Consider the following 22,578-nt stretch of genomic DNA (forward strand, 5'->3'; position numbering starts at 1 on the left):
TTTTGACTGCAAGGGACCTACGCTTGACTTCACCAATCTTTTTCTCTTCACATATCTATAATAGCTTTTACAGTCAGTTTTTATGTTCCCTGCAAGCTTGCTCTCATTCTATTTTCCCCTTCTTAATTAATCCCTTTGTCCTCCTTTGAATCCTAAACTGCTCCCAATCCTCAGGATTATTGCTTTTTCTGGCCAATTTATATGTCCTCTCCTTGGATCTTATGCTATCCCTAATTTCCCTTGTTAGCCACGGTTGAGTCACCTTTTTTGTTTTTTATGCCAAACTGGGATGAACAAATTCTGTTGTTCATCCATGCGGTCTTTGAATTTTGCCATTGCCTATCCACCGTCAACCCTTTGAGTGACATTCCCCAGTCAATCCTACCCAACTCGTGCCTCAGACCATCGTAGTTTCCTTTATTTAAATTCAGGACCCTAGTCTCTGAGTCAACTACTTCATTCTTCATCTTAATGAAGAATTCGATCATATTATGATCGCTCCGACCCAAGGGGTCTCGTACAATAAGGTTGCTAATTAATCCTTTCTCGTTACATAATACCCAGTCTAAGATGGCCTGATCTCTGGTTGGCTCCTCGACATATTGGTCCAGGAAACCATCCCGTAAACACTCCAGGATTTCCTCCTCCACAGTATTGTTACTAATTTTGTTAGCCCAATCTATATGTAGATTAAAGTCACCCATGATGACTGCTGTGCCCTTATTGCACGCTTCTTTAATTTCCCTTTTAATGCCATCCCCAACCTCTGTCTTACTGTTTGGAGGTCTATATACCACTCCCACGAATGTTTTCTGCCCCTCGGTATTTCTCAATTCTACCCATACAGATTCCACTTCATCAGAGCTAACTGTGAAGACAAATGCAACATATTTGTTTTAACGTTTCTGCCATTTCCTTATTCCCCATAATAATTTCTCCTATCTCAGCCTCTCGGAGACCAACATTTACTTTTACTACTCTCTTCCTTTTTACATACTTGTGGAGGCTCTTACTATCTGCTTTTATATTTCTTGCTACTTTTCTCATTCTATTTTTTACCCTTATTAATTTTTTGGTCATCCTTTGCTGGTTTCTGAAACTCTCCCAATCCTCAGGCTTACTATTATTCTTTGCAACATTATAAGCTTCTTCTTTCAATCTAATGCTATCCATTACTTTTTAATTAGGGCGTGGAGCTGTGCCAGTGGGTGTGGGGTGCGGCGGCCAAGGCCAGTGTGGCGGGGAGGGTGCGGAGTGCTGGGCTGGAGGGGGCGGCGGGGGCCTGGCCCAGTGGAGGGGGCGGGTATCTGGGCCAGTGAGGTGGCAGAGGGCTGAGCCAGTTTGAGGGGGGGGGGGTGGCCGTGGGGGGGACGGAGGATCAGCATCACTTGAATTGTACAGGATCGGTCAGAAGGTAAGTTCCATGTTGCTGAGCCTCACTGCAAATAAAAGGTGGATTGAATGGGATGTTTGATAAATGCATGAGGGAGAAAGGAATCTCAGGTTATGCTGATGGGGGTAGATGAAGAGCGCTGGCAGCAGGCTCGTGTGGACCATAAAGTGCCACAGACCACTTGGGCTGAATAGCTTGTTTCTCTGCTGTTAATTCCATGTAACACAGGAGGTGACGATGCTGCATTTTCTGAGACAGTTTGGTATAAAGAGAACATCAGAAGCTTTGCTCTAACTCTGTAGCTGCAACAAGCAAACTGCTCCGGTGGAACTGGGAGATTCCAGTCGCCCAGCCAGAGCGCGTGGAATATTCTGTAAAAGTGAAATGAGTTAAACTGTTTCTATAACATTGAATCACAAATAAGGTTTGTGTATTTCACAGAGGAGGGTATTTCACGGGACTCGTCCCGTTTGACACGTGGGTGAAGAGTCAGGCAGGAGCATCTCCATCTCCAGCCTCCCTTTCCTCAATGTTTTGCCGCCTCCCGAATTTCTGCCCATCTTTTTCACAGCCTCATGTTTGAATCTCTCCAATCGGGTTTCTGCTCCTGCCACAGCACTGAAATGGCAGCAACCAAAGTCCCAGTCGTCACATTATGAGACTGTGACCGTGGTAAACTATCCCTCCTCATTCTCTCGACCTCTGCCGTCTTTGACACAGTCGAGCACAACATCCTCCAAGGCCTCACCCCCGTTGTCCAGCTCAGTGGGTCTGTCCTCACTTGGCTCCACTTTTACCCATCCAGTCGTGGCCAGAGAATCTCCATCAATGGCTTCTCTTCCCGCTCCCGCGCTGTTCCCTCTGGAGTTCCCCATGGATCTATCCTTGCCCCCTCCTATTTCTCATCTACGTGCTACCCCTTGGAGACAGCCGAAGACAAGTGGTCAGCTTTCACATGTACCCTGACGACACTCTGCTCCACATCTCCACCAGCTCTCTCGAACCCTCCGCTGACTCTGCTTTCTCACGCTGCTTGTCCGACGTCCATCTGTGATGAGCTACACATTTCTCCAATTAAACATTGCGAAGACCAAAGACTTGGTCTTTGGCCCCTGCCAGGAATTCTGTTCCCTCCCCGTCCCAATCAGTGTCTCAGATTTAAACATACTGTTCGCACATGATAGCAAGAAATGGCTGACTGCACTGGATACAGCAAAGGATATGGGCCCCGACAACATCCCAGCTATCGTGCTGAAGACTTGTGCTCCAGAACTAGTCGCGCCTCTAGCCAAGCTGTTCCAGTACAGCTACAACACTGGCATCTCTCCGACAATGTGGAAAACTGCCCAGGTATGTCCTGTCCACAGAAAGCAGGACAAATCCAACCTGGCCAATTACCGCCCCATCAGTCTACCCTCAATGATCAGCAAAGTGATGGAAGGTGTCATCGACAGTGCTATCAAGTGGCACTTACTCACCAATAACCTGCTCAATGATGCCCAGTTTGGGTTCCACCAAGACCACTCGGCTCCCGACCTCATTACAGCCTTGGTCCAAACATGGACAAAGGAGCTGAATTCCAGAGGTGAGGTGAGAGTGACTGCCCTTGACATCAAGGCAGCACTTGACCAACTGTGGCATCAAGGAGCCCTAGTAAAACTGAAGTAAATGAGAATTGGGGGGGAAAACTCACCACTGGCTGGAGTCATACCTAGCACAAAGGAAGATGATTGTAGTGGTTGAAGGTCAATCATCACAGCCCCAGGACATCGAGGCAGGAGTTCCCCAGGGCAGTGTCCTAGGCCCAACCATCTTCAGTTGGTTCATCAACGTCCTTCCCTTCAACATAAGGTCAGAAATGGGGATGTTCGCTGATGACTGCACAGTGTTCAGCACCATTCACAACTCCTCAGATAATGAAGCAGTCCATGCCCGCATGCAACAAGACCTGGCCGACGTTCAGGTCTGGGCTGATAAGTGGCAGGTAATGTTCGCACCACACAAGTGCCAGGCAATGATTATCTCCAACAAGCAAGAGTCTAACCGCCTCCCCTTGACATTCAATGGCATTTTCATCACCGAATCCCCCACCATCAACATCCTGGGGGTTAGCATTGACCAGAAACTTAACTGGACTAGCAACATAAATACTGTGGCAACAAGAGCAGGTCAGAGGCTAGGAATTCTGCGGTGCGTGTCTCACCTTCTGACTCCCCAAAGCCTTTCCACCATCTACAAGGCACAAGTCAGGAGTGTGATGGAATATCCTCCACTTGCCTGGATGAGAGCAGCTCCAACAACACTCAAGAAGCTCGACACCATCCAGGACAAAGCAGCCTATTGATTGGCACCCCGTCCACCACCTTAAACATTTACTCCCTCCACCATCGGCGTACCGTGGCTGCAGTGTGTACCATCTACAAGATGCACTGCAGCAACTCGCCAAGGCTTCTTCGGCAGCACCTCCCAAACCCGCGACCTCTCCCACCTAGCAGGACAAGGGCAGCAGGTGTATGGGAATACCACCACCTCCAAGTTCCCCTCCGAGTCACACACCATCCTGACTTGGAAGTATATCGCCAATCCTTCATCATCACTGGGTCAAAATCCTGGAACGCCCTCCCTGACAGCACTGTGGGAGTACCTTCACCACACGGACTGCAGCGGTTCAAGAAGGTGGCTCACCACCACCTTCTCGAGGACAACTAGGGATGGTCAATAAATGCTGGCCTTGCCAGCGATGCCAGATGCCATTAGCGAATTAAAGAACAGTTTTATGGGATGGACAATGGAGGCCATGACATGGAAAAGGATGCCAGATGAGACTATATCGAATGCTGTGGGAAGGTGAATGATGGACAAGGAAGGGTTACACACCATGGACACAGTCACAGAGATTGGAGTTTGTGACCGTTCGGGGCAGATCAGATTTACATCGAAACTGCAGCAGAGAAAGAGTCCATTCGGCTCTAGTGGTCTATGCTGTGTTTATACTCCACGGGAGCCTCCTCCCACTCTCATTACATCTTGACATCATATCCACATATACGTTCGAGGGCGTTAGACTCGTGACACCAATATTAAATAACATTCAGAACGCCGGAGAACCCACCCTCCTGGAGTGGATTGAGCGAGTTTGTCACACTCCCCTCACTTCAGAAAGAAATGAGCTCATTCACGTTGGACCTAAAAAGGATCGATCAGAGAATGTTCTAAATGGTTAGAAATTAGGAACTGTGGATGGGCAGAGAGAACGAGGGGTCCACGTAACCTTAACCGCAGAGCGAGGCCATTCAGGGGTGATGTTAGAAGTTAGGAACTGTGGATGGGCAGAGAGAACGAGGGGTCCACGTAACCTTAACCGCAGAGCGAGGCCGTTCAGGGGTGATGTTAGAAGTTAGGAACTGTGGATGGGCAGAGAGAACGAGGGGTCCACGTAACCTTAACCGCAGAGCGAGGCCGTTCAGGGGTGATGTTAGAAGTTAGGAACTGTGGATGGGCAGAGAGAACGAGGGGTCCACGTAACCTTAACCGCAGAGCGAGGCCGTTCAGGGGTGATGTTAGAAGTTAGGAACAGTGGATGGGCAGAGAGAACGAGGGGTCCACGTAACCTTAACCGCAGAGCGAGGCCGTTCAGGGGTGATGTTAGGAACTGTGGATGGGCAGAGAGAACGAGGGGTCCACGTAACCTTAACCGCAGAGCGAGGCTGTTCAGGGGTGATGTTAGAAGTTAGGAACTGTGGATGGGCAGAGAGAACGAGGGGTCCACGTAACCTTAACCGCAGAGCGAGGCCGTTCAGGGGTGATGTTAGAAGTTAGGAACTGTGGATGGGCAGAGAGAACTAGGGGTCCACGTAACCTTAACCGCAGAGCGAGGCCGTTCAGGGGTGATGTTAGAAGTTAGGAACTGTGGATGGGCAGAGAGAACGAGGGGTCCACGTAACCTTAACCGCAGAGCGAGGCCGTTCAGGGGTGATGTTAGAAGTTAGGAACTGTGGATGGGCAGAGAGAACTCGGGGTCCACGTAACCTTAACCGCAGAGTGAGGCCGTTCAGGGGTGATGTTAGGAACTGTGGATGGGCAGAGAGAACTAGGGGTCCACGTAACCTTAACCGCAGAGCGAGGCCGTTCAGGGGTGATGTTAGAAGTTAGGAACTGTGGATGAGCAGAGAGAACGAGGGGTCCACGTAACCTTAACCGCAGAGCGAGGCCGTTCAGGGGTGATGTTAGAAGTTAGGAACTGTGGATGGGCAGAGAGAACTAGGGGTCCACGTAACCTTAACCGCAGAGCGAGGCCGTTCAGGGGTGATGTTAGAAGTTAGGAACTGTGGATGGGCAGAGAGAACGAGGGGTCCACGTAACCTTAACCACAGAGCGAGGCCGTTCAGGGGTGATGTTAGAAGTTAGGAACTGTGGATGGGCAGAGAGAACGAGGGGTCCACGTAACCTTAACCGCAGAGCGAGGCTGTTCAGGGGTGATGTTACAAAGCATTTCTTCAGACACAGTGTAGTGGAAATCTGGAACACTCGCCCTCAAGAAGCTGTTGAGGTTCAGTCAATTGAAAATGACAAAACTGTGATTGATAGATTTGTGTTAGGCAATGGTATTTAGGGATATGGAACCAAGGCGGGGAGGTGGAGTTAAGATACAGCTCAGCCATGATCGAATTGAATGGAGGAACAAGCTGGAACGAATGAGCGGCCTACTCCTGTTCCGATGTTCCTGGGCCTCTATTTATAAAGCCAATGCTCCCATATACGTTTCTAAAAGCCTTATCGTCCTGTCCTGCCACCGTCAAAAGATTTCTGTATCTATACCCCCAAGTTTTTCTGTTCCTGCAACCCCTTTAAATTGTACCAGTTGGTTTAAATTGCATCGCCTCATTCTTCCTTCCAAAATGCAGCATTTCATAGAAAACATAGACATAGAAACATAGAAGATAGGAGCAGGAGTAGGCCATTCGGCCCCTCGAGCCTGCTCCGCCATTCAATGAGATCATGGCTGATCATCCAAATTCAGTACCCTGTCCCTGCCTTCTCCCCATATCCCTTGATCCCTTTAGCCTTAAGAAATATATCCAACTCTTTTTTGAATATATTTAATGAATTGACCTCAACTGCTTTGTGTGGTAGAGAATTCCACAGGTTCACCACTCTCTGGGTAAAGAAATTCCTCCTAATTTCAGTCCTAAATGGCTTACCCCTTATCCTTAGACTATGACCCCTGGTTCTGGACTCCCCGGCCATCAGAAACATTCTTCCTGTATCTAGTCTGTCCAGGCCTGACAGAATTTTATAGGTTTCGATTAGATCCCCTCTCAATCTTCTAAACTCCAGTGAGTATAAGCCCAATTGACACAATCTCTCCTCATACGTCATTCCTGCCATCCCAGGTATCAGTCTGGTGAATCTTCACTGCACTCCTTCCATGGCAAGAACGTCCTTCCTCAGGTAAGGCGAACAAAACTGCACACAATACTCAAGGTGCGGTCTCACCAAGGCCCTGTACAACTGTAGCAAGACATCCTTGTTCCTGCACTCGAACCCTCTTGCTACGAAGGCCAACATACCATTTGCCGCCTTAACCGCCTGCTGCACCTGCATGCTTACCTTCAGCGACTGGTGCACAAGAACACCCAGGTCTCTTTGCACTTCCCCCGTCCCAATCTATTGCCATTCAAATAATAATCTGCCTTCTAGTTTTTGCCACCAAAGTGGATAACATCACATTTATCCACATTATAGTGCATTTGCCATGTTTCTGCCCAATCACCCAACCTGTCCAAATCATCCTGGAGTTTCACGACATCCTCCTCACAGCTTACCCTCCCACCCAGCTTTGTGTCGTCTGCAAATTTGGAGATATTACATCCAATTCCCTCGTCCTGATCATTAATATATATTGTGAATAGCTGGGGTCCTAGGACCGATCCCTGCGGTACCCCACTAGTCACTGCCTGCCACTCGGAAAACGACCCGTTTATTCCAACTCTTTGCTTTCTGTCCGCCAACCAGTTCTCTATCCAAGTCAATACCTTGCCCCCAATCCCATGTGCCTTAATTTTGCACGCTCTGCACTTCTCTGCATTAAATTTCACCTGCCATGTGTCTGCCCATTTCACCAGTGTCTCTGTTTCCTCCTGAAGTCTTCTGCTGTCCTCACGGTTTACGACTTTTCTGAGATTCGTGTCATCGACAAACTTTTAAACTATGCCCTGTATACCTAAGTCCATGTCACTGAAATAAATCCAAAAGAGCAGTGGTCCTAATCCCGCCCCCTGGGGACACTGTAAACTTCCCTCCAGTGTGAACAATATCGGTTCACAACTACTGTCTGTTTTCTGTCCCTTCACCAATTTAGTATCCACGCTGCCACTGCTCCTTTAATATCATTGGCTCCAATTTTGTTCACCAGTCTATTATAAGGTACTTTATCAAAGGCCTTCTGAAAGTCCAGAAACAGAACATCAACTGCACTACCTTCATCAACCCTCTCCTATTTCATCCATTGGCTCATTCAAGTCAGCCAGGTTAGATTTGCCTTTAAATAAAATCCATTTTGTCTGTCGCTAATAAACCCATGTTCTTCCAAGTGACGGTTAATTGTGTTTCGGAAATGTTGTCCCGAGGAGTTTCCTCAACACCGATGTTAAGCTGAGTCGCCTGTAGTTATTTGGTTCGTCACTCTCCTTTTTTGAACAGGGAAGTAACGTTTGCAACCCTCCCGTCCTCTGGCACCTTTCCCATATCTAAGGATTGGAAGATTGTGGCAGAGTGGGTGACATTTCTACTTTGAGCCCTGTCAACCGTTTTAGTTCATCGTCCTAATCGATTTATATCCTGTCCAATTTCTCTACCACCTCCTCCTTTACTGTACGATTGGCAGCATCCTCCTTTAGTGAATACGGATGCAGAGTGTTAATTTAGTACCTCAGTCATGTCCTCTGCTTCCACAAGATGGTTGCCTTTTTGGTCCTTAATCGGCCCCACCTTTCCTTGGACTATTCTTTCACTATATGTTTATAAAAGGCATTAGTGTTCCCTATTATGTTACCACTAATCATTTCTCACACATTCTCCTTGCCCCTCTGTTGCTGTTGTGTGTTTATTCCACTAGTGGCAGCGTTAGTGAAACAGCAAAGTACTGAATTTTACAAAGACTCAAACTGGTACTGAATTAACGGAATCGCTTTGACATTTCCACAGTGGGGAAAGGAAAGGCCGCTGATTGATAGTTTCAATGGCCGCACGTGCGCGGGCTCACACACGAATGGAGAATTATGATTGTAAAACCGCAGTCACATCCACCAGTTGTACATTCATGGTGTTTTCTGAGATCCCAGAGCTACCAGCTGCTGTACTGATGGGGGAGGAGGGACTTCATATCATGTTAACAAGGCAACGTTCTTCTCATTTTAATATTTCCCTCAAACCCTCCATTAATATTATATTTGTTACAGAGCATCAGAGCCTGGGAACACCTGTCACCACCATGGCTGAAGGTCCAGACAGGGGAGAAGATCCAACATCTTCAAGAATGAGAATGGACACAGGTAGGCTCAAAACACTGTAAAATACAATTTCTGTCCTGACAAAAGGTCCAGATCTATTGCCTGAACCTGCAGTTCTCTCAGGTCGAGGGAACAGGACACAGACTGAGTACAAAGAGGGGATTGAGTGACCATCTAGAGGGACACCGCAGTCACAGGTGGAGGGAGCCCCTGAGTACTGGAACTGTCCAATAGATACCTGGTATTGGGGACTGTAAGGTGGAGAGAGACAGTGACTCAGAGGATCACAGTCACAGGTGGAGGGAGCCCCTGAGTACTGGAACTGTCCAATAGATACCTGGTATTGGGGACTGTAAGGTGGAGAGAGACAGTGACTGAGGATCACAGTCACAGGTGGAGGGAGCCCCTGAGTACTGGAACTGTCCAATAGATACCTGGTATTGGGGACTAAGGTGGAGAGAGACAGTGACTCAGAGGGTCACAGTCACAGGTGGAGGGAGCCCCTGAGTACTGGAACTGTCCAATAGATACCTGGTATTGGAGACTGTAAGGTGGAGAGAGACAGTGACTGAGGATCACAGTCACAGGTGGAGGGAGTCCCTGAGTACTGGAACTGTCCAATAGATACCTGGTATTGGGGGCTGTAAGGTGGAGAGAGACAGTGACTCAGAGGATCACAGTCACAGGTGGAGGGAGCCCCTGAGTACTGGAACTGTCCAATAGATACCTGGTATTGGGGACTGTAAGGTGGAGAGAGACAGTGACTGAGGATCACAGTCACAGGTGGAGGAAGCCCCTGAGTACTGGAACTGTCCAATAGATACCTGGTATTGGGGACTGTAAGGTGGAGAGAGACAGTGACTCAGAGGATCACAGTCACAGGTGGAGGGAGCCCCTGAGTACTGGAACTGTCCAATAGATACCTGGTATTGGAGACTGTAAGGTGGAGAGAGACAGTGACTCAGAGGATCACAGTCACAGGTGGAGGGAGCCCCTGAGTACTGGAACTGTCCAATAGATACCTGGTATTGGGGAGTGTAAGGTGGAGAGAGACAGTGACTCAGGATCAGAGTCACAGGTGGAGGAAGCCCCTGAGTACTGGAACTGTCCAATACATACCTGGTATTGGGGACTGTAAGGTGGAGAGAGACAGTGACTGAGGATCACAGTCACAGGTGGAGGGAGCCCCTGAGTACTGGAACTGTCCAATAGATACCTGGTATTGGGGACTGTAAGGTGGAGAGAGACAGTGACTCAGGATCACAGTCACAGGTGGAGGGAGCCCCTGAGTACTGGAACTGTCCAATAGATACCTGGTATTGGGGTCTGTAAGGTGGAGAGAGACAGTGACTCAGGATCACAGTCACAGGTGGAGGGGGCCCCTGAGTACTGGAACTGTCCAATAGATACCTGGTATTGGAGACTGTAAGGTGGAGAGAGACAGTGACTGAGGGTCACAGTCACAGGTGGAGGAAGCCCCTGAGTACTGGAACTGTCCAATAGATACCTGGTATTGGGGACTGTAAGGTGGAGAGAGACAGTGACTGAGGATCACAGTCACAGGTGGAGGGAGCCCCTGAGTACTGGAACTGTCCAATAGATACCTGGTATTGGGGACTGTAAGGTGGAGAGAGACAGTGACTCAGAGGATCACAGTCACAGGTGGAGGGAGCCCCTGAGTACTGGAACTGTCCAATAGATACCTGGTATTGGGGACTGTAAGGTGGAGAGAGACAGTGACTGAGGATCACAGTCACAGGTGGAGGGAGCCCCTGAGTACTGGAACTGTCCAATAGATACCTGGTATTGGAGACTGTAAGGTGGAGAGAGACAGTGACTCCGGGTCACAGTCACAGGTGGAGGGAGCCCCTGAGTACTGGAACTGTCCAATAGATACCTGGTATTGGAGACTAAGGTGGAGAGAGACAGTGACTCAGAGGGTCACAGTCACAGGTGGAGGGAGCCCCTGTACTGGAACTGTCCAATAGATACCTGGTATTGGGGACTGTAAGGTGGAGAGAGACAGTGACTCAGAGGATCACAGTCACAGGTGGAGGGAGCCCCTGAGTACTGGAACTGTCCAATAGATACCTGGTATTGGGGACTGTAAGGTGGAGAGAGACAGTGACTCAGAGGATCACAGTCACAGGTGGAGGGAGCCCCTGAGTACTGGAACTGTCCAATAGATACCTGGTATTGGGGTCTGTAAGGTGGAGAGAGAGAGTGACTGAGGATCACAGTCACAGGTGGAGGAAGCCCGAGTACTGGAACTGTCCAATAGATACCTGGTATTGGAGACTGTAAGGTGGATAGAGACAGTGACTCAGAGGATCACAGTCACAGGTGGAGGGAGCCCCTGAGTACTGGAACTGTCCAATAGATACCTGGTATTGGGGACTGTAAGGTGGAGAGAGACAGTGACTCAGGATCGCAGTCACAGGTGGAGGAAGCCCCTGAGTACTGGAACTGTCCAATAGATACCTGGTATTGGGGACTGTAAGGTGGAGAGAGACAGTGACTCAGAGGATCACAGTCACAGGTGGAGGGGCCCCTGAGTACTGGAACTGTCCAATAGATACCTGGTATTGGGGTCTGTAAGGTGGAGAGAGACAGTGACTGAGGATCACAGTCACAGGTGGAGGGAGCCCCTGAGTACTTATAGTTTCATAGAGATAGGAACAGGAGTAGGCCATTCAATGAGATCATAGCTGATCTTACCAGTTCAGTACCCCGTCCCCGCCTTTTCTCCGTAACCCTTAATCCCCCTAGCCTTCAGAAATATATCCAATTCTCTCTTGAAAATATTTATTGAATTAGCCTTCACAGCCCTCTGTGGCAGGGAATTCCACAGGCTCACCACTCTTTGAGTGAAGAAATTCTTCCTCATCTCTGTTTTAAATGATTTGCCCGCTATTTTTAGACTGTGGCCCCTGGTTCTGTGCTCCCCTGCCATTGGAAACATTCTCTCTGAATTCAGCCTGTCCAGGCCTGCCATAATTTTATATGTTTCGATGAGATCCCCTCTCAATCTTCTAAACTCCAGTGAGTACAAGCCCAAACTATTCAATCTCTCCTCGTAGGTCATTCCCGCCATTCCAGGTATCAGCCTGGTGAATCGCCGCTGCACTCTTTCCATGGCAAGAACATCCTTCCGCAGATGGGGCGACCAAAACTGTACACAATACTCCAGATGCGGTCTCACCAGCACCTTGTACAGCTGTAGTAAGGTATCCCTATTCCTATACTCGAACCCCCTTGATATGAAGGCCAACATACCATTTGCCTTCTTAATCGCCTGTTGCACCTGCATGCTCTCCTTCAGTGACTGGTGCACAAGAACACCCAGGTCCCTCTGCACTTCCCCATCTCCCAATCTATTGCCATTTAGATAATAATCCACCCTCCTGTTTTTACCCCCAAAGTGGATAACCTCGCATTTATCCACATTATAGTGCATCTGCCACGTATCCGCCCATTCCCCCAACCTGTCCAAATCGCACTGTAGCCTCCTGACATCCTCATCAGAGCCCACCCCTCCTCCTAGTTTAGTGTCGTCAGCGAATTTGGAAATATTGCATCCAATTCCCTGATCCAGATCATTTATATATATTGTGAACAGCTGGGGTCCCAGGACAGATCCTTGCGGCACCCCGCTGGTCACTGCCTGCCACTCCGAAAACGAGCCGTTTATTCCAACTCTCTGTTTTCTATCCGCCAGCCAGTTCTCTATCCACGTTAATACTTTGCCCCCAATCCCATGAGCCTTAATTTTGCATGATAATCTTTTGTGTGGAACCTTATCGAAGGCTTTCTGGAAGTCAAGGTACACCACATCCACTGGCTCTCCCCCATCTATTTTACCAGTTACTTCCTCAAAAAATTCCAGCAGATTAGTCAAACACGATTTACCCTTTGTAAATCCATGTTGACTCTGTCCGATCCTTTCCCCATTTGTCAAGTGCTCCGCTATTTTATCCTTAATAATGGACTCTAGCATTTTGCCCACAACCGATGTAAGGCTTACTGGTCTATAATTCCCTGCTTTCTCTCTACCCCCCTTTTTAAATATTGGGGTAACATTAGCTACCCTCCAATCCACGGGTACTGTTCCCGAGTCAATGGAGTTCCGGAAGATGATCCTTAGAGCATCTGCTATCTCCAGGGCCACCTCCTTAAGTACCCTAGGATGTAGTTTATCAGGCCCCGGGGATTTGTCGGCCTTCAGTCCCCTCAACTTACCCAACACCATATCCCTAGAGATACTAATTTCTGTCAGCTCCTCCCTCTCATTAGTCCCTATGTTTGTCGATATTCCTGGGAGGTTATTTGTGTCCTCCTTTGTGAATACAGAACCAAAGTATGAGTTTAATTGGTCTGCCATTTCCTTATTCTCCATTTATATATTCTCCCGAATCGGACTGCAAGGGACCGACTTGGGATTTTACCAGTCTTTTCCTCCTGATATACCGATAAAAGCTTTTGCAGTCTGTCTTTATGTTTGCTGCAAGTTTACTTTCGTATTCTACTTTCCCCTTCCTGATTAATCCCTTTGTCCTCTTTTGCTGTATCCTGTACTGCCCCCAATCTTCCGGTCTGGTGCTTTTTTTTGCCAGTTGATATGCCCTTTTTTTTGATTTTATGCTGTCCCTAATTTCCCTCGTTATCCACGGTTGAGTCACCTTTTTAGGTTTATTTTTATGCCAAACCGGTATAAACATGTTCTGGAATTCTTCCATTCTATCTTTGAATGCTTGCCATTGTCTCTCCACTGTCAATCCCCCCAGAAACACCACCCAATCAATCTTACCCAATTCCCGTCTCATACCCTCGTAATTCCCTTTATTTAAGTTCTGGACCTTAGTCTCTGATTCAATTTCTTCACTCTCCATCTCGACTGAGAGCTCGATCATATTATGATCGCTCTGACCCAAGGGGCCTCGTACAAGAAGATTGCTGATAAGTCCCTTCTCATTGCACAATACCCAGTCTAAAATGGCCTGATCTCGAGTCGGCTCCTCGACATATTGGTCCAGATAACCGTCCCGAAAACATTCCAGGAATTCCTCCTCCTCAGAATTTTTACTAATTTGGGTAGTCCAATCAATATGTAAATTAAAGTCACCCATGATGACAGCTGTGCTCTTATCGCACGCTTCTCTAATTTCCCTTTTTATGCCTTCCCTCACCTCCATATTACTATTTGGAGGCCTATATATCACACCCACTAACGTTTTCCTCCCCTTGCTATTTCTCATTTCTACCCATACAGATTCCGTTTCATCCGAGTTAATATCCTTCCTTTCCATTGCATTAATCCCCTCCTTTACCAGCAATGCTACCCCACCTCCCCTACCTTTTTGCCGATCCTTCCTAAATATTGTATATCCCTGGATGTTAAGTTCCCAGCCTTGCCCACCCTGCAGCCACGTTTCTGTAATCCCAATCAAATCATACTTGTTTACCTCTATTTCCACAACTAATTCATCCACCTTGTTCCTAATGCTTCTAGCATTAAGATACAAAGCCTTCAGGCTTGCTTTTTTCACACTCTCATTATGAATTAGTTTGGCCCTTTGTGTTTCTCTCCTTTGCTTATTGCTTCTCACCTTTCTACCATCTATTTCTAACTTCATATGACTTCCCTCTTTTCCACTACCTAGGTTCCCATCCCCCTGCCAAATTAGTTTAAATCCTCCCGAACCGCCCTAGAAAATATTACCCCGAGGACATCGGCTCCCTCACAGTTCAGGTGTAGACCGTCCCCTTGGTACAGGTCACTCCTCCCCAAGAACTGGTTCCAATGCCTCAAGAATTTAAATCCCTCTCCCTTGCACCACTGCTCAAGCCACGTATTTAGCTTATCTATCTTACTCCCTCTAAACTTATTAGCTCGTGGCACTGGTAGCAATCCAGAGATTACTACCTTTGAGGTCCTACTTTTCAATTTAGCTCCTAACTCCCTAAATTCAGCTTGTAGGACCTCCTCCCTCTTTTTACCTACATCGTTGGTACCTACATGTACCACGACAACTGGCTGATCCCCCTCCCCCTTCAGAATGCTCTGCACCCGCTCCGAGACATCCTTGACCCTTGCACCAGGGAGGCAACATACCATCTTGGAGTCTCGGTCTCGGCCACAGAAACTCCTATCTATCCCCCTTACAATTGAATCCCCTATCACTATAGCCCTATCCCTCTTTTTCCCGCCCTTCTGTGCAGCAGAGCCAGTCATGGTGCCCTGAACCTGGCTGCTGGTGCCTTCCCCTGATAAGTCATCTCCCCCAACAGTACCCAAAACGGTAAACCTGTTTTGGAGGGAGATGACCGCAGGTGACTCCTGCACTACCTTCCTGCCTTTACCCTGCCTTTTGGTCACCCATTTACTGTCTGAGCTAGCCTTTACCTGCGGTGTGACCAACTCACTGAATGTGCTATCCACAACATCCTCAGCATCGCGTATGCTCCAGAGTGAGTCCATTCGCAGCTCCAGCGCCGCCATGCGGTCCGCTAGGAGCTGCAGCTGGACACACTTCCTGCACACATAGTTGTCAGGGACAGTGTCCCTGATTTCCCACATGGCACAGGAGGAGCATGACACGGGTCTGAGCTGCCCTTCCATGACTTAACCCTTACAATACCTTTTTATTTACTACGATTTAGCTTAATTATTGAATTCTACTTAGAATAAGTTTGTGAAAGTACTCACCAACCAGTCACCTACCTGTTTTCTGGTGTATTTTCACTGCCGCCTCCTGTCCTGGAACCTTCTCCACCTAGGTTAGGCTCCTGGAACTGTCCAATAGATACCTGGTATTGGGGACTGTAAGGTGGAGAGAGACAGTGACTCAGGATCGCAGTCACAGGTGGAGGGGCCCCTGAGTACTGGAACTGTCCAATAGATACCTGGTATTGGAGACTGTAAGGTGGAGAGAGACAGTGACTCAGGATCGCAGTCACAGGTGGAGGGGCCCCTGAGTACTGGAACTGTCCAATAGATACCTGGTATTGGAGACTGTAAGGTGGAGAGAGACAGTGACTCAGGATCGCAGTCACAGGTGGAGGGAGCCCCTGAGTACTGGAACTGTCCAATAGATACCTGGTATTGGGGACTGTAAGGTGGAGAGAGACAGTGACTCAGAGGATCACAGTCACAGGTGGAGGGAGCCCCTGAGTACTGGAACTGTCCAATAGATACCTGGTATTGGGGACTGTAAGGTGGAGAGAGACAGTGACTCAGAGGATCACAGTCACAGGTGGAGGGAGCCCCTGAGTACTGGAACTGTCCAATAGATACCTGGTATTGGGGACTGTAAGGTGGAGAGAGACAGTGACTGAGAGGATCACAGTCACAGGTGGAGGGAGCCCCTGAGTACTGGAACTGTCCAATAGATACCTGGTATTGGAGACTGTAAGGTGGAGAGAGACAGTGACTCAGAGGATCACAGTCACAGGTGGAGGGAGCCCCTGAGTACTGGAACTGTCCAATAGATACCTGGTATTGGGGTCTGTAAGGTGGAGAGAGAGAGTGACTGAGGATCACAGTCACAGGTGGAGGGAGCCCCTGAGTACTGGAACTGTCCAATAGATACCTGGTATTGGGGACTGTAAGGGGGAGAGAGACAGTGACTCAGAGGATCGCAGTCACAGGTGGAGGGAGCCCCTGAGTACTGGAACTGTCCAATAGATACCTGGTATTGGGGACTGTAAGGTGGAGAGAGACAGTGACTCAGGACCGTATTCTTGAGCAAACAGTGTGGCCCCAGAGAGCAGGAGGCCACCCAGCGGGGTGAGAGTGAGAGGCAGGTGGGGCCCAGGAATAGGAGAGCGGGACTGGTGGCAGATTGTATCGTCGGGGGAATAAACAACCTCTTCTGTAGCCCTGAGCAGGTCCTGAATGGTTAGTTACCTCCCTGGTGCCGAGGGAAGAACATCCTTGACCGGTGGGACCACCTCTGGGCAGGAAAGGAGAGCAGAAAATAGCCATGGTCAGAGCCAGTAACAGGGATAGAAACACGTTTATAGAGGGACTATTGAGACTGAGGCACTAAACTAAGAAACCAGGCCTCAAGCTGTTGATCTCTGGATTGTTTACCACTGGGCTGCTTAAGGCGGGTAATATGAGGCAGGTCAATGTGTGGCTGAGGGCTGGAGCAGGAGGGAAGTGTTCACGTTCTTGGGGCACTAGACTGAGTTCAGTGAGAGGGGAAGGGACGGCCGCGATCTGTACCGACCAACATTAATGGTTTTACAGAAAAGATGAATGGAGCAGTGGGAGGGTATCGGGATGTGACTGGAGAGTGGGAAATATCCGGATCTCAGACTAGAGAGAGGAATTAATAAAAATGCTGGAGTTGAAACAGAAGATTGAAGAAAAAGGTATTTGCAAGAAAAAGGAAAGAGGACTTGAAATAGTGAGTGACAAATTCACTTGAAACGGGGACAAGTCAACATTCCCAGTGTTGGAGCTAGTATTGTGTGTGTGAGTGAACAAATCATTCCAAACATTCAGAAACACGAGATGTGATCTAGTATCTATAGAAGAGACGGGGACAAGTCAACATTCCCAGTGTTGGAGCGAGTATTGAGTTGTGTGTGAGTGTACAAATCATTCCAAACATTCAGAAACATGAGATGTGATCTAGTATCTATAGAAGAAACGGGGACAAGTCAACATTCCCAGTGTTGGAGCTGGTATTGAGTTGTGTGTGAGTGAACAAATCATTCCAAACATTCAGAAACATGAGATGTGATCTAGTATCTATAGAAGAAACGGGGACAAGTCAACATTCCCAGTGTTGGAGCGAGTATTGAGTTGTGTGTGGGTGAACAAATCATTCCAAACATTCAGAAACATGAGATGTGATCTAGTATCTATAAGACAGGGCCTTGGTTTTCACAGGACTCAGAGGGAGGTGTTCCTGGCGATAACATTTTGAGGACACCAGTATTAATAAAACATTCTATGACAACGCAGCAACAACAAGAACAAACTGGGCTTTATATAGCGCCTTTAAACCTCTCGAGGTGCTTCACAAGAGTGTGACCAATCAAAATTTGACACCAAGTCACAAGGAGATATTAGGACAGGTAAACTTTTTAAGGAATGCCTGAAAGGAGGAGAGCGAGGCAGAGAGCTTTAGAAGGTAAGGGTGTTCCAGGGAGCAATGCTAAGATGGAATCCATATGTACACAGTGCAGCAATAGGAAGGAAGATAGCCCAATTCTCAGTGGGTTTTACAGTTCAGCGAGCTGTGGAGGTGAGAGAGGTGGGACTGGGGAAACTAGTTCTGACGGATGCAATTTGGGGTAGATACAAAATATTTCCTCAACTTTCTAAAAATGATGGTGGAAGTGAAGTTTTGATGTACTAGAGGAGGATGTGGGCCCACAGTTAGACATCACTGTAGAGAAGGATTTGGATCTGAGTAAAATAGCCGAGGTGGAGAAGTCACTGGGCTCAGAGATAATGCACCCCAGACTGTTAGAGGAAGTCAGAGAGGAGATAGGAGGGACTGAGCACAGCATTTCAACCCAGGTTTAATATCAAAAATATACAGGTGGACTGAAGGAGCGCAAGTGATTCTGTTCTAATGTGGAGAGAGGATCAACCTGGTAACCAGAGACCATTGTGTAGAAACTCCTCAAATCTGTTAATCCAGGTCGAATTAGCGAGCATTTAGCGATAAAGATGATGATGCGGTCTTTGCTTCTCTAAAGTGTAGAGTCCACATTCTTAGCCTATCTTGATAACTAAGGTGCTTTATACTGGGAATTAGTCTAATGTCCCTCCTCTGCAACAGGTTCAAAGCCTCTACCACCCACCTTATGTGGGGACCATAATTGGACACAGTATTCCAAGTGAAGCCTTTACCAAGGTCTTGTACTAGGACAGAATAGGTTGTCTTATACCCTACTGTCCTATGAATGCACCCCAATATCCCCTTTGTTCTAGCTATCACTTCACGACATTGCTCCTGTACCTTTAGAGATGTATCTACCAGAATACCCGGATCTTCCTTTCTCCCCCTTATTTAATGCCATGAAGGGTGTATGAATGTTGAGCACTCGCACTGCCCACAGGCATAACACGGCACTTATCCAAGCTAAACACCATTTGCCAGTCATGTGCCCAATCTCCCAACACATTAAGATGTAGTTTTGTGGAGCCGTGACTATACAGGTTGATGGAATGTTGTACATGTGGTGTATGTGGGTTATCGGAAGGTGTTTGATAATGTGGCTCACCAGAAGGTGTTTGATAATGTGGCTCACCAGAAGGTGTTTGATAATGTGGCTCACCAGAAGGTGTTTGATAATGTGGCTCATCAGAAGGTGTTTGATAATGTGGCTCACAGGAAGGTGTTTGATAATGTGGCTCACAGGAAGGTGTTTGATAATGTGGCTCACAGGAAGGTGTTTGATAATGTGGCTCACCGGAAGGTGTTTGATAATGTGGCTCACCAGAAGGTGTTTGATAATGTGGCTCACCAGAAGGTGTTTGATAATGTGGCTCACCAGAAGGTGTTTGATAATGTGGCTCACCAGAAGGTGTTTGATAATGTGGCTCACCAGAAGGTGTTTGATAATGTGGCTCACCAGAAGGTGTTTGATAATGTGGCTCACCAGAAGGTGTTTGATAATGTGGCTCACCAGAAGGTGTTTGATAATGTGGCTCACCAGAAGGTGTTTGATAATGTGGCTCACCAGAAGGTGTTTGATAATGTGGCTCACCAGAAGGTGTTTGATAATGTGGCTCACCAGAAGGTGTTTGATAATGTGGCTCACCGGAAGGTGTTTGATAATGTGGCTCACCAGAAGGTGTTTGATAATGTGGCTCACCAGAAGGTGTTTGATAATGTGGCTCACCAGAAGGTGTTTGATAATGTGGCTCACCAGAAGGTGTTTGATAATGTGGCTCGCCAGAAGGTGTTTGATAATGTGGCTCACAGGAAGGTGTTTGATAATGTGGCTCACAGGAAGGTGTTTGATAATGTGGCTCACCAGGTGTTTGATAATGTGGCTCACCAGGTGTTTGATAATGTGGCTCACAGGAAGCTGTAGCCGTTTGGTATACGATGACATGTAGCTGCCTGGGTAGAAAGTGGATAATGTGTTTAGTTTTCTCCATTTGTGTTCACAGATCCGAACTCTACAATCACTGAGTTCTTGACAAAGTGTGACGATTACCAACTGTTCCGGTTCACGAAATTCTACCGGGACAGACTGGAACAGGCGATTGAAGAAGGGGTGGACGGACTGAGCTCGTTGTTAACAAACGAGAGGCATTTCAGTGGACAAGAACATCGGGTAAGTGGGAGGGACACAGAATGAGTCTGGATTATCCAAACATCACAGAACTGACAGGATATCAGATCTTAGAATCACAGAATGTTACCGAAGAGAAACTTGCCAAATAGGAAATTAATAGATAAACTGAAAATATTGTGAATCTGAAGCAATAATATGAAGAGGTGAAGATACCCAGCGGATCCGTCAGTATCTGTACAAAGGACAGGGGAACGGTTTGGGTATAACTCTTTGTGGACTGAAAACAAAGGGAACAGTTTTAGTGGGACTGGGAAAAGGAGAGGCCAGAGGCAACAGACAGGAAATACAGGGAATGTCGTGAGTTTACTGACTTGGTAGCTACTTAAAGTAAATTAAGGAACTGAGAGATGAGAGAAATCATCTGTGGAGTAAATGAGAACAGAAACAAAATGGTAAAATGGTTAAAATGTATCAGACTCGAAGAGGAAAACTAACCCCCCAAAGAATGAGGATTGAAAACCCGACGCTGTGCAGGTTTTTCCTCCCCCTGCATCACCGGGAGTCAATTCCAACTTCGGCAGAGACTCAATACTGGCGGTAGAACCTGTCGTGGAGTGTCACTCCCCGGGACAGCACTTCAGGAAATTACAGCAAGCAGCCTGTACTGTTCTGACAGTTACCTGTAATGGAATAGAACTAAATGGAAATGATAATCGGGTAGGGTATAATGGACGGTCGACCTGCTACCAACTTTCCAAGTTGGTAATCTAGGAAATTTACACTCATCCCAACCTCCTGCTCACTACCCATTACTGTTAATATCCCACCTAGTCTAATCCCAACCTCCTGCTCACTACCCATTACAGTTAATATCCCACCTAGTCTAATCCCAACCTCCTGCTCACTACCCATTACTGTTAATATCCCACCTAGTCTAATCCCAACCTCCTGCTCACTGCCCATTACTATTAATATCCCACCTAGTCTAATCCCAACCTCCTGCTCACTGCCCATTACTGTTAATATCCCACCGAGTCTAATCCCAACCTCCTGCTCACTGCCCATTACTGTTAATATCCCACCTAGTCTAATCCCAACCTCCTGCTCACTGCCCATTACTGTTAATATCCCACCTAGTCTAATCCCAACCTCCTGCTCACTACCCATTACTGTTAATATCCCACCTAGTCTAATCCCAACCTCCTGCTCACTGCCCGTTACTGTTAATATCCCCCCTAGTCTAATCCCAACCTCCTGCTCACTACCCATTACTGTTAATATCCCACCTAGTCTAATCCCAACCTCCTGCTCACTGCCCATTACTGTTAATATCCCCCCTAGTCTAATCCCAACCTCCTGCTCACTACCCATTACTGTTAATATCCCACCTAGTCTAATCCCAACCTCCTGCTCACTGCCCGTTACTGTTAATATCCCCCCTAGTCTAATCCCAACCTCCTGCTCACTACCCATTACTGTTAATATCCCACCTAGTCTAATCCCAACCTCCTGCTCACTGCCCATTACCGTTAATATCCCACCTAGTCTAATCCCAACCTCCTGCTCACTACCCATTACTGTTAATATCCCACCTAGTCTAATCCCAACCTCCTGCTCACTGCCCATTACTGTTAATATCCCACCTAGTCTAATCCCAACCTCCTGCTCACTACCCATTACTGTTAATATCCCACCTAGTCTAATCCCAACCTCCTGCTCACTGCCCATTACCGTTAATATCCCACCTAGTCTAATCCCAACCTCCTGCTCACTACCCATTACTGTTAATATCCCACCGAGTCTAATCCCAACCTCCTGCTCACTGCCCATTACTGTTAATATCCCACCTAGTCTAATCCCAACCTCCTGCTCACTACCCATTACTGTTAATATCCCACCCAGTCTAATCCCAACCTCCTGCTCACTGCCCGTTACTGTTAATATCCCACCTAGTCTAATCCCAACCTCCTGCTCATTGCCCATTACCGTTAATATCCCACCGAGTCTAATCCCAACCTCCTGCTCACTGCCCATTACTGTTAATATCCCACCTAGTCTAATCCCAACCTCCTGCTCACTGCCCATTACTGTTAATATCCCACCTAGTCTAATCCCAACCTCCTGCTCACTACCCATTACTGTTAATATCCCACCTAGTCTAATCCCAACCTCCTGCTCACTACCCATTACTGTTAATATCCCACCTAGTCTAATCCCAACCTCCGGCTCACTACCCATTACTGTTAATATCCCACCTAGTCTAATCCCAACCTCCTGCTCACTGCCCATTACTGTTAATATCCCACCTAGTCTAATCCCAACCTCCTGCTCACTGCCCATTACTGTTAATATCCCACCTAGTCTAATCCCAACCTCCTGCTCACTACCCATTACTGTTAATATCCC

The 22,578-nt window shown here is 47.6% G+C and overlaps 1 protein-coding gene across 5 annotated transcripts in view; it reads left to right on the forward strand.

Annotated features, from left to right (window-relative positions):
* Window positions 1-22,578, forward strand: part of LOC147084224 (NACHT, LRR and PYD domains-containing protein 3-like) — a 299,061-nt gene that overhangs the window by 228,760 nt on the left and 47,723 nt on the right. For all 5 annotated transcript variants that reach the window (XM_085979477.1, XM_085979478.1, XM_085979476.1 and 2 more), the window contains 2 exons: window positions 8,854-8,946; window positions 20,045-20,211. In XM_085979477.1, coding sequence (XP_085835603.1) covers window positions 8,886-8,946; window positions 20,045-20,211 — 228 coding nt within the window. In that variant the 5' untranslated portion in view covers window positions 8,854-8,885. The remainder of the gene's footprint in view (window positions 1-8,853; window positions 8,947-20,044; window positions 20,212-22,578) is intronic.

Source organism: Somniosus microcephalus, unplaced genomic scaffold, assembly GCF_052327205.1.
Source record: "Somniosus microcephalus isolate GS21.2 unplaced genomic scaffold, FLI_Smic_1.0 unresolved_chr9, whole genome shotgun sequence".
NCBI lineage: Eukaryota > Metazoa > Chordata > Chondrichthyes > Squaliformes > Somniosidae > Somniosus > Somniosus microcephalus.